Source organism: Bacillus rossius, chromosome 8 (genome assembly GCF_032445375.1).
Source record: "Bacillus rossius redtenbacheri isolate Brsri chromosome 8, Brsri_v3, whole genome shotgun sequence".
In the NCBI taxonomy this organism is placed as follows: Eukaryota; Metazoa; Arthropoda; class Insecta; order Phasmatodea; family Bacillidae; genus Bacillus; species Bacillus rossius.
Genome location: NC_086336.1, coordinates 55,075,843 through 55,089,387, shown reverse-complemented (window position 1 = coordinate 55,089,387; position 13,545 = coordinate 55,075,843). Strand labels below are relative to the sequence as shown.

Genomic DNA, 13,545 nt, shown 5'->3' with positions numbered 1-13,545 from the left:
TAATAAACTGTTTAACTAAGAAAAGACACATGAATGACACGTTCATATATACAGTGGTGGGATCCCTAATGATTTCAAAGTTTTGATGAATAGATATAAAAAAATTTGTTCCTTCAATCAAAAAGCCATTTATTCTTAAAAAAATTGCATTTCAATTTTTATCAGTTAATAAACTGTTCAACTAAGAAAATAGACACATGAAAATATTAATGGTGATACATTTATGAAGGTATTTAAAAATGTCATATACACATATACAAATGGTATCCATCCCTTGGTACACAAAAATCATTCATTGCATTAAGTGTTGAAAATTGAATTTAGCCAAATTACCTGTTTGAGTGCTACCTGTTTTACAGAGCACCATACCACTGTTTCAAGGTCGACCGAGATGGGTTCACGTTGAAAACAGCAGCACTGTAAATTCAAGGCGTGGTGAAGTGATAAGTGACTAAGAACGGGCACACTAAGCACTAACTTCCTGTTACGTAGGACCACTTAGCGTAGCTTTACATCACATTCTCACTCACACAAACTCATTCTGTTAAGCTATTCTTTGGGAGTAGGCTTAGCCCAAATTATTTCTTAAGGCATGCTTTATTTGGTGAAAGCTTCAAAAAGCATATTTATTTTTAAAAAATCTGTTTTATCCTCATCCCTAAAATATTTCTTCCTTCCACATTTATAAATTTTACTTTAATCCAGACTAATGTTAATACAATATAATTCTCCCACCTTTTATAACATTTTTCACATAAAAGAGTAAACAATTAAATAAAATAAACACGAGCGCAAGTCTTTCAGTACTTCCCAGAGATGTGCAACATCTATCCTCGGTAACAGTTAATTCATGTTTTTCTCATGTTGCAAATACACTTATTATACGAAACTCGGACACAGAATTAAATGCAGAATTCTTTAAAATAACGCTGAGTATGATAAATATATACGAAAAGAGTGTTTTCACCTACATTTCTTGACGTGAATCACGTGTAGTTTTTAAAACCCACCACTAGAATTCGCTGCTGGAGCAGCTACGTTGACTATCAAAAAATCTGATTAGCAAACTGAAATTTTAAACTGTATATAATGAAACAGACACCTTAGCTCTCGGTACCTATACAGAATTTGGTAGAAATTATTTCATGAATGGAATGGAAGTCGATTGAAACAGTGCTGCCACCTGTGGAAGTCTCAGAAATCCCCAAAAAGATGGCATTTCTGGTGCATACCAATATTTCTTCCTCAATGTGCCTAAAGAAGTATATGATAGTTCCGGTCAGGGAATAAATGTCTCAGGTTCAGGGTTGAGGCATTTACTAACGACGTATTCACTACTCCTGTTGTTTGGCTAGCCCTGAGAATTCAATAGTATCATATTGTCAAGGTAAAAAATTCATTATGTTTTTTTTTTTTCTTAAAATTAATTCTTTTTGTACATTTACCATGCTCGGAATTATTTTTAAAGAATTTTACGCTCAATTTTGTGTCCGAGTTTCATATTATAAGTTTATTTGCGACATGAGAACACATGAATTTTTCTCGTCAACAAGGTTAGATGTTTACACATTTCTGGCGAGTACTAAACTCACTCACATATTTTTTATTCTTCCCTAAAGTGCCTCAGTCCCAAAAAACAGTCCTGTAAAAAAATGAGGTTCGGGGTGAGGTATTGGGGTAGACGGGGTGGTGTTGGTGGGGAGTGGGGGTGGTGGGGGTGGGGGGTGCTGAGGGTTGGTGGTGGTGTTGAGGAGGGGGAGTTGGTGGGTGAGGTGGTAGTATAGGGGAGGGGAGTTGGTGGGTGTGGTGGTGGAGGGGGAAGTTGGTAAGTGAGGTGGTGGAGGGGGGAGTGGTGGTAGTGGAGGGCGGAGGGAAATGCGAAAGACTCCGGTGGAGAGCGCCCACGCACCCACGGACTGGCCCTCGTAGAGGCGGAAGGCCGGGTATCCGGGCACGCTGGAGTCCTCGGGCAGCGCGCGCAGGTTCTCCAGCTCGTGCTGCACCACGTGCTGGCGCTCGGCGAAGGTCAGCAGGTCGTCCACGTGCATGCCGTCCAGCAGGAAGTCCTCCATCTGGGCCACGTTGAACTCGCGCACCAGCCCCGCGCGGTCCCTCTTCTTCAGCTCCAGCTCCTCCGCCACCTCCAGGAACTTCAGCTTGCTGGCCGACACGTGCAGGATCAGGTCCTGCGAGCCCCACCCCCCACTTGCACTCGCACGAAGCATTCCTCCGGGAAACAGTTCGCGACACTACAGGGGCCTACTGAAACTGCTGAAACTACTGAAACCTTGAAATGGGGGCAAACGGGGGGCAAAGAAAGTGCCGTGTAATTTTAAGATAGTAAAACTGCTTAAACGGCACCATTTTACTCCTTGAAATACAAATTTTCCCCGGGGGAGGACCCCCCGCTTCAATTAGGGGGGGGGGGGGGGGTCGATTATTCTTTATAAAAAAGGTATGTTGCCCCCCCCCCCCCTTTTTTTGGAAATTTAGTTGTGGCGCCCCTGCGGACACTGCAAGAAAGTTACCGTAACTCTGGACAACAACTATTCCTTACGACATAATTATATAAATGCGAAAGTCTGTCTGTCCTTCTTTCTCACAGCAATGGAGCAACGGATGAACACGATTTTTTTTTTAATGTACCTATACAAGATGACACAGAAAAACGGGGAACATGTGGCAGAACAGAATACATTCAACAACACAAAATTTTACTGACAGTAATTGAACAATTGCAACTTGGTTTTCAAGGAACAACAACAATCCAAATGATCCATTTTTTTTGAAAAATTACGTCCTGCAGATGGCGTCCTCGTCTACGCATGCGTTCTTCTATGTTGTTCGGGTTGCCCCGTTGATCGCTGCTACATCTCGGTTGGGATGCCACAAATTTCGTCTTCAATTCTTTGTTTCAATTCATTCGGTGTGCTTGGCCGAGTCGTGTTAGACTTGACTCTTGAGGCAGACCCACAAACCGATAAATCCGCTGATCTTGGGGGCCAAGGAATGTCACAATTACCAAACAATTCTCGCAAAGCTGCAGTTCATACCCTTGCAGTGTGCAATGTCGCACCATCCTGCTGAAACCAGGTTCCTGTTTTTCCGTGTCACCTTGTATATAATTTATAGGCCGGAGAGTGACATAGACTACGTATGATTATAACATTCTATCCCCTAGAGAATTGGGGGGGGGGGGGGGGGAAGAGGTAAAATCAGTTAAAAAAAAAATCATAGAGGGTAGGTCACAGACACACAAACAGTGAGTTTATGTCATTTCTCCATGTCCGCCACACGGTCACTTAGTAAGACCTGTCAGCTTCATACCCTTCTTTGAAAAAAAAAAAAAAAAAAAAAAAAAAAAGCGTGATAAATATATACTAATTGTGTTTTTTTATCTACATCTCTGAACGCGAATCACACGTAGTTTCCGCACCCGCCGCTAGAATTCGCAGATAGGATCGACTATTGAATCATTTTATTAGCAGACATACATTTTAAACAATACAAAGAAACGGCACCGATCAATACTAAAAAAAAAAGGACTTGAAAAATTACTAAACCCCGGCTTCCGACAAGAAAATTATATTTAAAATATTGCCCATTTTGTTAAAAATTCAGTAAACAGCTAATATTATAAAGTTTGTCATCGGGTATTCGTGAACTTCGGGTTTCCGCGCCATCGGCCACAAGATGGCAGCAGCGTAGTTGTTAACACACGTCTCCGTTTCCAGAGCGAATTCCGTCGCACCACCAAACGCCGCATACCGAGAGCCGAGATGCGCCTGGCGTGTCCCCCCCCCCTCACAAAGCCTCTTCCTCTCCCGCCCGACACAGTGTGCCGCTCAGTGGCGGATCCAATTGGGGGGGGGGGGGGGGGGGCACCAGGGGCAAGTGCCCCGCCCCCCCGAAAAACCAGTTGTCTGCTACATTAATATTGCCGACAAAAATGATTGTTTCTGAAACCAATAAAATATTTTAATATAATTAATGAATTTCTTGTAGAATCATAAAATCTGGTGGTTGGATGTTATGTGTAGTGTGAGTAGATTAAATACAAATTTAGTAATTTTAAGACATTTTTTCTCTGGCTTCTCTGAAATCCTAGAGTGCCCCCTCCGAGGTGAACCTCTGGATCCGCCACTGCTGCCGCTCCGAGGAGGAGAGCAGGTCGCCGGTTCGAGTCCCCGTCAGAACCTGCGCTGGTGTTGGAAGAGTTCCTGCCCGTTCCTCTCGCACTACGCCGGAGATCTGTCCGGGCGCGGCGGGGGACAACCCCGGGACCGTTGGCAATCCTGACAGGAGGAGTGGCTGTGGCTCAGACCAGCTGCTGGTGCGGACAGCGCAGTCGGCGACCAGCGCGTCGCGGAACTGACACTGTCTTCATTGCCGCCCGGTCCGGCATGCCTGTGTCCGTGGCATGGATCCAGGGGGCTGGCGGGGTGCCGCACATCACCTCTTGGCATGTGTCTGTGTGTACGTTTTTGTTGTGTTCGGGTGTACATGATTCTGGAGTCTGTGGTAGGGGATGGCTGTGGTGGAATGCCGGTGTCTGGTTGCACGGATGAATGTGGTGGGGAAGCCATAAGATGTACATCAATCTCTGTCCCTGCCCGATTACACCCGGACAATTCACCTTCTGCCAACCACGGGCTTATTTATATATATATATCTTTATTTATATTTCTCTGTTTATTTTAATGCAGCTGTACTAACCTAACTGACCGTCCATAGTGTTTTAAAGTGTTTTTAACGTAGCTAACCTTAACCGACCACTTTTAAAATTTGAATTCATTTTTTTCCTGCGCAAAAATAAAACAAATCCCGAGGTTGGCCGACGGTGAATTGTTCGGGCGTGTTCGCGGGCAGGGACTGTACTCGATGTACATCTTGGGCTTCTCGAATGCTGGTGGAGTGCGGACAAGCAGGGGGAAGGTGGTCGGGGGGGGGGGGGGGAGGTGGAGGGGAGAGAGCCTCACCTCGCCGTCGCCAGGGGGCTGCCGCCGCACCAGCAGCTCGGCGCCGCCGTCCATGCGCTTGCCGGTGATCTTGTCGACGAGCCAGGCGAGCGCGCGGCCGTGGATGTAGCGCGAGAACTGCAGCACCATGTAGCTGGGCGGGAAGGCGGCCGCCTCCTCGTGGGGCAGCGCCGCCGCCGCCGCCGCCGAAGACGACGTGGGGGTGGACGGCTCGTCGTCGTCCTCTCCGCCGCCGCCGGCGCCCTCGGCCGACGCCTCGCGCTCGTGCGTGGCGCGCCGACGCATGCCTGCGAGCCCAAGGCGAACAACCTCACACCTCACACACCTCACTTATCCTGGAAGCCCTTCGACCGCTACCTTAACCCTCCCCCCTCTTCCCCCTCCTCATTTCTTCAGCGACCGACCAGAGGCTTCGAGCCGGTTATGAACACGCCTTCCAGTTCGACTGATCGTCCTCACCCTTAGAGTGGGAGTGCCTTAACACGTCATGTTATGGTACTTCTTTAGGCGCGTTATGGAAAAAAAAAGATGAGTGAATTTTTACGATGCTCATGCATCATGAAAAAAATAATACTACACGCGAATAACATTTTTACATGATCCTTTAGATCTTATACTTTAGTGATTGATATTGAATACGGGTCCATACCATTAAAAACATTTATTTATTATTTATAAATTATTTTTTTAAGTGTATTCATATAAGTGTCCCGTTATGAATAATTTATTTGCACTATAAAGTAATACTTAAATATTTTAATAAAAAATTAAATTAGACCAAAATAAAAAATAAGCATATTAAGATATTTTCATTATAAATTAAAAATTTATTTTCGATTTTTTTACTAAAAAAAATTTATTTTTATACATGTGTTTATATTTATATTGAATATGTAGTGAGATTTAATTTTAAATTTTAAATTAGATTAAATTTATACTTTAACAACCGTATTTATAATAGCAATCCAGTCCTTTTATCACACTAAGTCAGTATAACGTCTACACGTGAGTACATACGCACACCCACAATATTTGTCTTTGTCTCGTAATTTAAATTACTTATGAGATATTTCTGCAAATTTAACACTTGATATCTCTTGAAATTGTGTCCCAGTTACAAATATTTTCAACAAAAAAAGGTCCACGTGGTTAGAATGAGACAGACTCATATGAGCCAGCTGCCCTGTGATGAACATACCTGTCGCTGCGGCCACCATGGAGACCGCGTAAAGGCGAGATGATATGGGGCGTGGTAGAGGAAATGGGAGAACCCCGAGAAAACCCACAGTCCCCGGCAACGTCCGTCACGTTTCCCGCTTGCGAAACATCCCCGGCTACCAAGTGTGAAATGACTGCAGTTGAAAGTGGCGCAAGTGATAATCATAAACAATTGAGCGACATTTACATCCATTATATAACACGACACTGGTGAATATCTGTTGAAAATATTTGTGACGGATAAACAAATGCAAAAAAGTGGTTGGCTATTACGAGAAAATGAAAAATTAAAATAAAAACAGTGAGTCATTCAGTACTCGCCAAAGATGTGTAACTTCTAAACTTTATAACGAGCGAATTCATGTGTTCTCATGTTGCAAGTACACTTATACTAAGAAATTTAACGTAACATTATTTAAAATAATGGTGAGCGTGAGAAATACAAAAACGTTTTTAAAACTACATTTCTGGACGTGAATCACACGTAGTTTCCGCACCCGCCGCTAGAATTCGCTGCCGGAGCAGCTACGTCGACTACTGAATCATTTGCTTAGCCCAGCGAAAATTTAAAATATATAACAAAACGGCTCCAATGAAATGGCTCCGATAAAACGCTAAAAAGACACGAAACAAATTATAAACCTCGGCTTTTGGACCTGATTTTCGACAAGGGAAATTTTTATTAAAACACTGCATATCTTGTTAAAACTTCATGAAACAAGCTAACACCGTACTGTTTCCCTTTGTCTTTGCGAACTCTGGTTCGAGCCATCCGCCATAGATGGCAGCGCCGTGGTTACACATTTCCGTTTCACGCGACTTCCGATCTATTCACGGAATATTACTCCCAAACCAATTTGCCGTGTACCGAGTGTTAAGTTGTCACACATTAAAAAAAAGAAAAAACAATCAACAGGGCATGTGTAGAACCCACCTTAAATTCAGACGGAAGAGTACCTACCGTTCTGGTGACTCATCACTACAGAGACCCGGGGTTCCTCAACAGTAACGATCTTCGGTGGTGCGTAAGAACAACTTTTATCTCGGAGACCGCCGAACGCAGACTGGCAATTTTAATTTTATTTCCTCCTTGTCTTCGCCGCATTCACGAGAAGAGTACTCCGGGTACGACGCGGATGTTAACGCCGTCTGACGGAGCACTAACAGAACAATCGTCCGGGAGCGCAGAGGTACGCACGTTCCCCCTGATCCCTCGGCAAACAGAACCCGTTACGCGAAAGGATATTTCTTTTTTTTTTGTTTGCTCCCTGGAGCGTCACGACACTCAGGCGGTTCGAAAAACGTCTCCCTCTCCGCGCTCATTATCTTATCTTCACGCGAAATGAAGGCAAGATCTAGTACCGAGTTCATGTTACTCGTCTCACACCTGACAATTCCCGAAAGGAAAAAAAAAAAAAAAAAGGGTGCTTGTACTTAGGTACGCGCGTAAGACGTTATACTTCTTTGGCATCATTAAATAATTCTCCATGGTAGCGTTATTCTCCATGGTAGCGTTATTCTCCATGGTAGCGTTAAACGTTTAACGCATTAGAAGTATAACTTCAAAAACATCAAAATGGGTGCGTGTACTTAGGTACGCGCGTGAGAAGTTATACTTCTTTGGCATCATTAAAAAATAGTTTTTGATTGCATGCAAATAATTCTCCATGGTAGCGTTATTCTCCATGGTAGCGTTAAACGTTTAACGCAACCTTGTTGGAAGTCACATTAGAAGTATAACTTCAAAAAATTAGTTCCAGCTGTACCAATTTCCCGAAACGACGCATCACGTGATGTTTGTTTACAAAACTGAGAGAGCCACGGGGTAGTTGTTTACGCACACTGTCCACACTCTCGGAAATAACGGAAAGTTTATGTGACTTTTCAACGAAGAATTCACCTCAATTTAAATGAGGCGTTCTTTCGTAATTCTATATAACAATCTTCGTAGAAACTACTTCGTTTTCCTACCTCCGAGTTATGTTTTTAAGGTAAAACACACTCGTAGAAAAAATAGCGGTGTTTTCGCTAGAGTCTTAACAAGTTTTTTTAACGTTTTGCTGGTATACCAAGATTATTTCCGCGGATTCATGTTCAAAGTATATAAACTCAGAACCCGTTAATGTATGCACATAACGGTAAATTTACGAAGATCCCCGGATAATTTGTAACAATCGTTCTTTGTAATTTTAAGGTGAAAATATTTTAAGGCACAGAAGGATACGTAGACCATTGGTGCTGGCTGCTCTTGAGAAGTTTCAAATTCGAGAGAGTTCACACGAAATCAGACAATATTTAGAAGTAGACGCATTGCTCTTTTAACCATACACCTTAACACAGGAATATTTAATATGCACTGCAATTTTTCTTTAGATGAAATTCGAGCGACGTAGTTCGTATAAATTTGGTTGGTGTGTGACGTAAAACCACGAAGTACTTTGAACCCGGACTCTGCTAGGTGTGTTTGTACACACCTGTCAACCTTTTTTTTTTATTGCTTACGCGGGTGAGATAGGTCATATATATATATATATATATATATTCAGTTTTTATAGTATTTTTCACTCAGTTGAGACACGATAAAGTTATTAAACTGAATCGATAATTATTGCCCAAAAACATACATATATTACTTCGAAGTTGAAATTAGAGTTACAAAAATCAACCTACTTGCTAAACTAAATCAGTTTTAGTAAATAAGTACCTGGGCGTTCGAACTTCGCTCGACGTATTATTATTATTATTTTTTGTAAAATCGTTGTTTTTCAGGGAATAAAAATATTTTGATAAACTTAAAAAGCAAAACGTTAACTAAATACAATTTTTTTCCATACAAATCGTTTGTGACGTTACCGAGATACGAGAGATTTTTTCTTTTATTTTATTATTTATAAAAAATTGTTATGCATGTATGTATTTATACGAGCAATTTAAAGTTTAATGTTTTATGCAGTGATCAGAATAGGTAGAGTTTACCTGTTAGAGTTTACGTATAACTCTACCTATTCCAATCACTGGATATAAGACATACACATATATTACATATACAGAAAAATACAATCTTCACTACACTTCATAACTATCTGCATAAGAACTGCAGTCGGCTTACACCGCCAGTTCCTTATTTTTAGACAACCGATTTTGTTGTCCTATCTGTTGCTGTTATGTTGCCCAAATTACGTGCATACGCAAAGCTCGCTTTATCATTGATTTCGTCCTGATGGCTGAATCGCATCTGGTGCCATTAACTCGTATATAGACAATTTTATGATCATCGGGGGATGTACCAAGTGATTTGGTGTGCAAAATTAATTTTTATGTTGGTAATAAAAACAAATAATAGCAACTTTAAAAGTACTTAACCATATTAAAATTAGACAATTCGTACTATAGTGCTGCTATCTGTAGGATTTTTTTTTGTCGTAGCAAACGTACCGATGGTTGAAAAAAGTCTGCTAGAATGCACTGAAATCAGTTTATAGCCTTGTGCAGGGCACAGTTTATTAAAAATTGTCGCTTTTTCGTTACATTAACAGGGATTGGGGTTCGGGCACGTTCTGGAATACGGTCTGAGAGTTAGGGTCACGGTTGCATCGCAAGAAGGTAGTGCTTCTTCGCTGTCTTACACAAATATCTTGGAATACCGTCCCTAGTTCGACTCTTTGACTGCAGAGGTGACATCTGCCGACACTTGTAGACGTCTCTTGGCAGCCCACGGACACGCAACGTCCAAGCAAAGAGTCACAAAAATCAATTCCTCCCCTCCCCCCACCCCGAGCGCGGTACTCTTTCGTATTATTTTACCGTCAGCCAGTGCGCCTAATTCGTCGCTATACCGGATGATCCTAATTTCGTTCGAATAACTTCGGCTGCAGGTTCATCATGAAAAAATAAGCTAAAAACAAGTATTTGTTGAAATTGAACAAAAATGTCAGTCGTAAATAATAAAGTATTTAACATGGAGTACTAAGGGGTTGTGTAATGTTTAATTGAAAAAAAAAAAGGTTCCTCAACACCCGCAAAACTTGTCGCTGCCATAAAATAATATCATTGAAATAATTGGCGCTAAAGCCCCTAATTTTTTACAAGTATTTTTGTGACGTGTTGCACAAATTATTTCAGTGAAAAAATTATTTTACGACACCGATAAGTTTTGAGGTGGTTGTAGAACTTTGCTCAGTTAAATATTGTACAAATATGTAGGTACTTGTTTTCCATCATGAATACGTTTTTTTTTTTTTTTTTCCCCATTATTTACAATTAGTTTTCAGCTCCGAACAAGCAAGGGGGATGCACTTTAAAACACATTTATATATGTTAACTTATTTTTTCGTGGTAAATCTGGAGCTAAAGTTTTTCAGTCGAATTCAGACTCACCTTATATTTCACAAGTGTTCCGTTGAAAGCAAAAAAGAGGCTTGGCTTCGCTATATTTAAACATAACTTAAATTTAGGGTTATATTACTGATTTTTTTTACACAAAAATGCACAAATATGATTTTCTCGGCTTTTACATCTTGTTGACATTCTGGTATTAAATATCATACTCCAGTATGTAACTGCCGAGAGAGAAATGTGTTATTTCGTCAATTATTACAGGTGTCATTAAAGCCACGATAGTCCATGAACATAACTACGTACCACATAAAACTACCGTTTACGTTCAGCCGTGCAATTGAAACTTAATGCCAAAATGTGTTGCAAGATGACAGGACCTAATACCTCTTCGATTCCACTATTATTGTTTTAGCTACACACAAAGATTTCACAGCATTAAAATGAAAAAAAAAAAAATTCTACAAACGCAGAGGCTTTGAATAGTTCAAAGTAAACGTTATATAAATAAGACAAACTTACACTGATTGCTTCAATGACCCTTCTTCAATGGTTTAATTTTCCTGATAGTTTCCACATTACTCCAGCCAGTAGACGCATAGTCACTGAACTTCCAAACAAAATTTAGTTTTTTTTTTTAACGGAATAGACATAAAAAATATCTGAAATGATGAAATCATGCAATGAAAACAATGCGCAAAGAATGTTTTATGAAGGAGACGAACAACATGCGAACTTCAAGAGGAGATTGCAAACACCTGAAAGAAAGAAAAAAAAAACAAGCCGTGCAGAAAACAGCTCAGCAACGACGTGCAAAAAAAGGAAACATGCAAGACAGATAAAGGTTATCATACACTACATGCATACTAATGACAAATAAATTTGACAAAATCCTTCACTTAATCGTAAGCAGACATGCAGTAGAGATGTTATGCTAACAGAAAACCCGATTTAATACTATCACAGCCACTCGCTGTGCGAAAATATCTATTTGCATTCTTTTCGCATCTCTCAGGCTCGAATTATAATCTCTTCTTCGCGCTCTTAACCAAGCATGTCACGTCTCTGGAACCCCCCCCCTCAGACAACCCTGGCCGAGGTGCATCCAACCAGCTCACCGGGCTAGTACCGGAGCGGTATCGCCGCTCACACAGCGTCAGTCCGTCGACGCAGAAGGAGACTCCTCAAGTCAGCGATCAGCGCCACCGACTGCAAGTGCGTCGCTTCACCACCCGACACCGGCACACACCGCCAGAAATCCACAATCAGTTAACGGACTTTCCAACAAAGAGTTTTCTGACAACTGGATCTTCGTAGAAAACATACTTCCGAGTTTCGCTTTTGAAAGGGGGAAAAAAAAAACACACACAACGTGGAAGAAACACGAGTGTTATTTATTTTTTTTTTGCTGGAGTGTCAACAAATTTTCTTAATTATTTTTTAATGATATACTAAGATTATTTGTTCAAAGTTTTTTTTTCCTAACCTAAGTTAAAACTATGTGTGTAAGGGAGGGGTCTAGGTAGGGAAGACTCTAAGTGCGTCTCAGGGCAAGCCCTATACGCTCTGGTAACTACAAATTTACGCAGCTCCCCGGATGATTTGTAACCAAGGTTCTTCATAAATTTAAGATGAAATTTTGTTTGACAGTGTAGAGGAAACCTCGGCGGTGATGGCCAAGATCAACAGCAAGGGGTCGTCGCTTGGCTACCGCCATGCACAACGGGTCGAAGAACAAAAGCATGCGGCTTCTGGGAGGGGTGGTGCTGGGGGAGGGGTGAAGTGCTGGGGGAGGGGAGAAGTGCTGGGGGAGGGGTGAAGTGCTGGGGGAGGGGTGAAGTGCTGGGGGAGGGGTGAAGTGCTGGGGGATGGGGGAAGTGCAAGGGGAGGGGGAGGGGGGACGTGCATGGGGAGGGGAGGGGGAAGTGCATGGGGAGCGGGAGGGGGGGAAGTGCATGGGAGGGGGAGGGGGGAAAGTGAATGGGGAGGGGGAGGAGGTAAGTGCATGGGGAGGGGGAGGGGGAGGGAGGTAAGTGCACGGGGAAAGGTAGGGGAGGGGGGAGAGGGACTCACCTGGGTCAGGGTCCCGCCCCGAACCGCGCGACTCTTCAGGCGCCGAGCGAGACCTCCTCCTCCTGCTCATGGCCGCGGCGGTCCCCGGCCGTCGGCTGTGGCCCGGCTGCTGCCGGGAGACCACACGGCGTCAGCGACGGGGACGCACCACAACGCCGAAATACCACAACGCCGAATACCATAACGCCGAATGCCAAATTGACTACAACGCCGACAGCTAGAAAACTGCTGTGTACCACAACGCCGAAATACATTAAAGCCAAAAAATGACATTGCAGGACTGCCACAAAGGTTAGGTTAGGTAAGGTTAGCACACAAATTCAGTCAGTTGTTTTTCATTATGCTCCTGTGCCCCCCCCCCCCCCCTCCCCGAAGCAACATTTTTCGGCGTTACTGTGTTTCGGGGTTGTGGTACACAGCAGTTTTCTAGATGTCGGCGTTGCGGTCAATTTGGCATTCGGCGTTATGGTATTCGGCTTTATTGTACGTTCGGCGTTGTGGTATTTCGGCGTTGTGGTAACGAACCGTCAGCGACCCTCCCTCCCCTCCCCACCTGGTCGCCACCGAGGGGGACGCCGTCGTCGGGCGACAATCTGATCATCAGTTGTTACTTCCTCGACTGCCGGGACGGCCACTACGGGGGCTTAAAAATGGCGCCCATGTGATAGTTTGTGGCAAATTTGGGGAGTGGGGCGGGGAAGCATAGACCTGGTAGTATGGGAGTATATTTTTAAAAATATTTTGGAAGAAGAATGGCGACTTGCAAGTAGCCATAAAAAAAGTTCCAGTTCCGACCCTGTTGAAAACTTTTGGTCATGTTACTAAAATACCAAGCTAAAGGTACTCAATAATATTCCAGCAGAGAAGACACTAAATATCCATCTACCAACGCACTTAAAAAAAAGAGTTGTCTAAAAGAAATTGATTACCAGAAGGAAAG

At 42.8% G+C, this 13,545-nt stretch overlaps 1 protein-coding gene across 6 annotated transcripts in view; it reads right to left on the bottom strand.

Moving 5' to 3' along the window:
* The window catches only part of LOC134534959 (anoctamin-10), a 46,422-nt gene that overhangs the window by 18,472 nt on the left and 14,405 nt on the right, over nt 1-13,545 (bottom strand). For 2 of the 6 annotated variants that reach the window (XM_063373714.1, XM_063373717.1), the window contains exons 2-4: nt 12,606-12,714; nt 4,980-5,266; nt 1,910-2,186 (exon numbers count right to left, since the gene is read on the bottom strand). In XM_063373714.1, the coding sequence (XP_063229784.1) occupies nt 1,910-2,186; nt 4,980-5,266; nt 12,606-12,714 (673 nt within the window). Of the gene's footprint in view, nt 1-1,909; nt 2,187-4,979; nt 5,267-7,158; nt 7,372-12,605; nt 12,715-13,545 lie in introns of those variants that run through there. The other 4 variants (XM_063373715.1, XM_063373718.1, XM_063373719.1 and 1 more) reach the window with 3 other exon arrangements.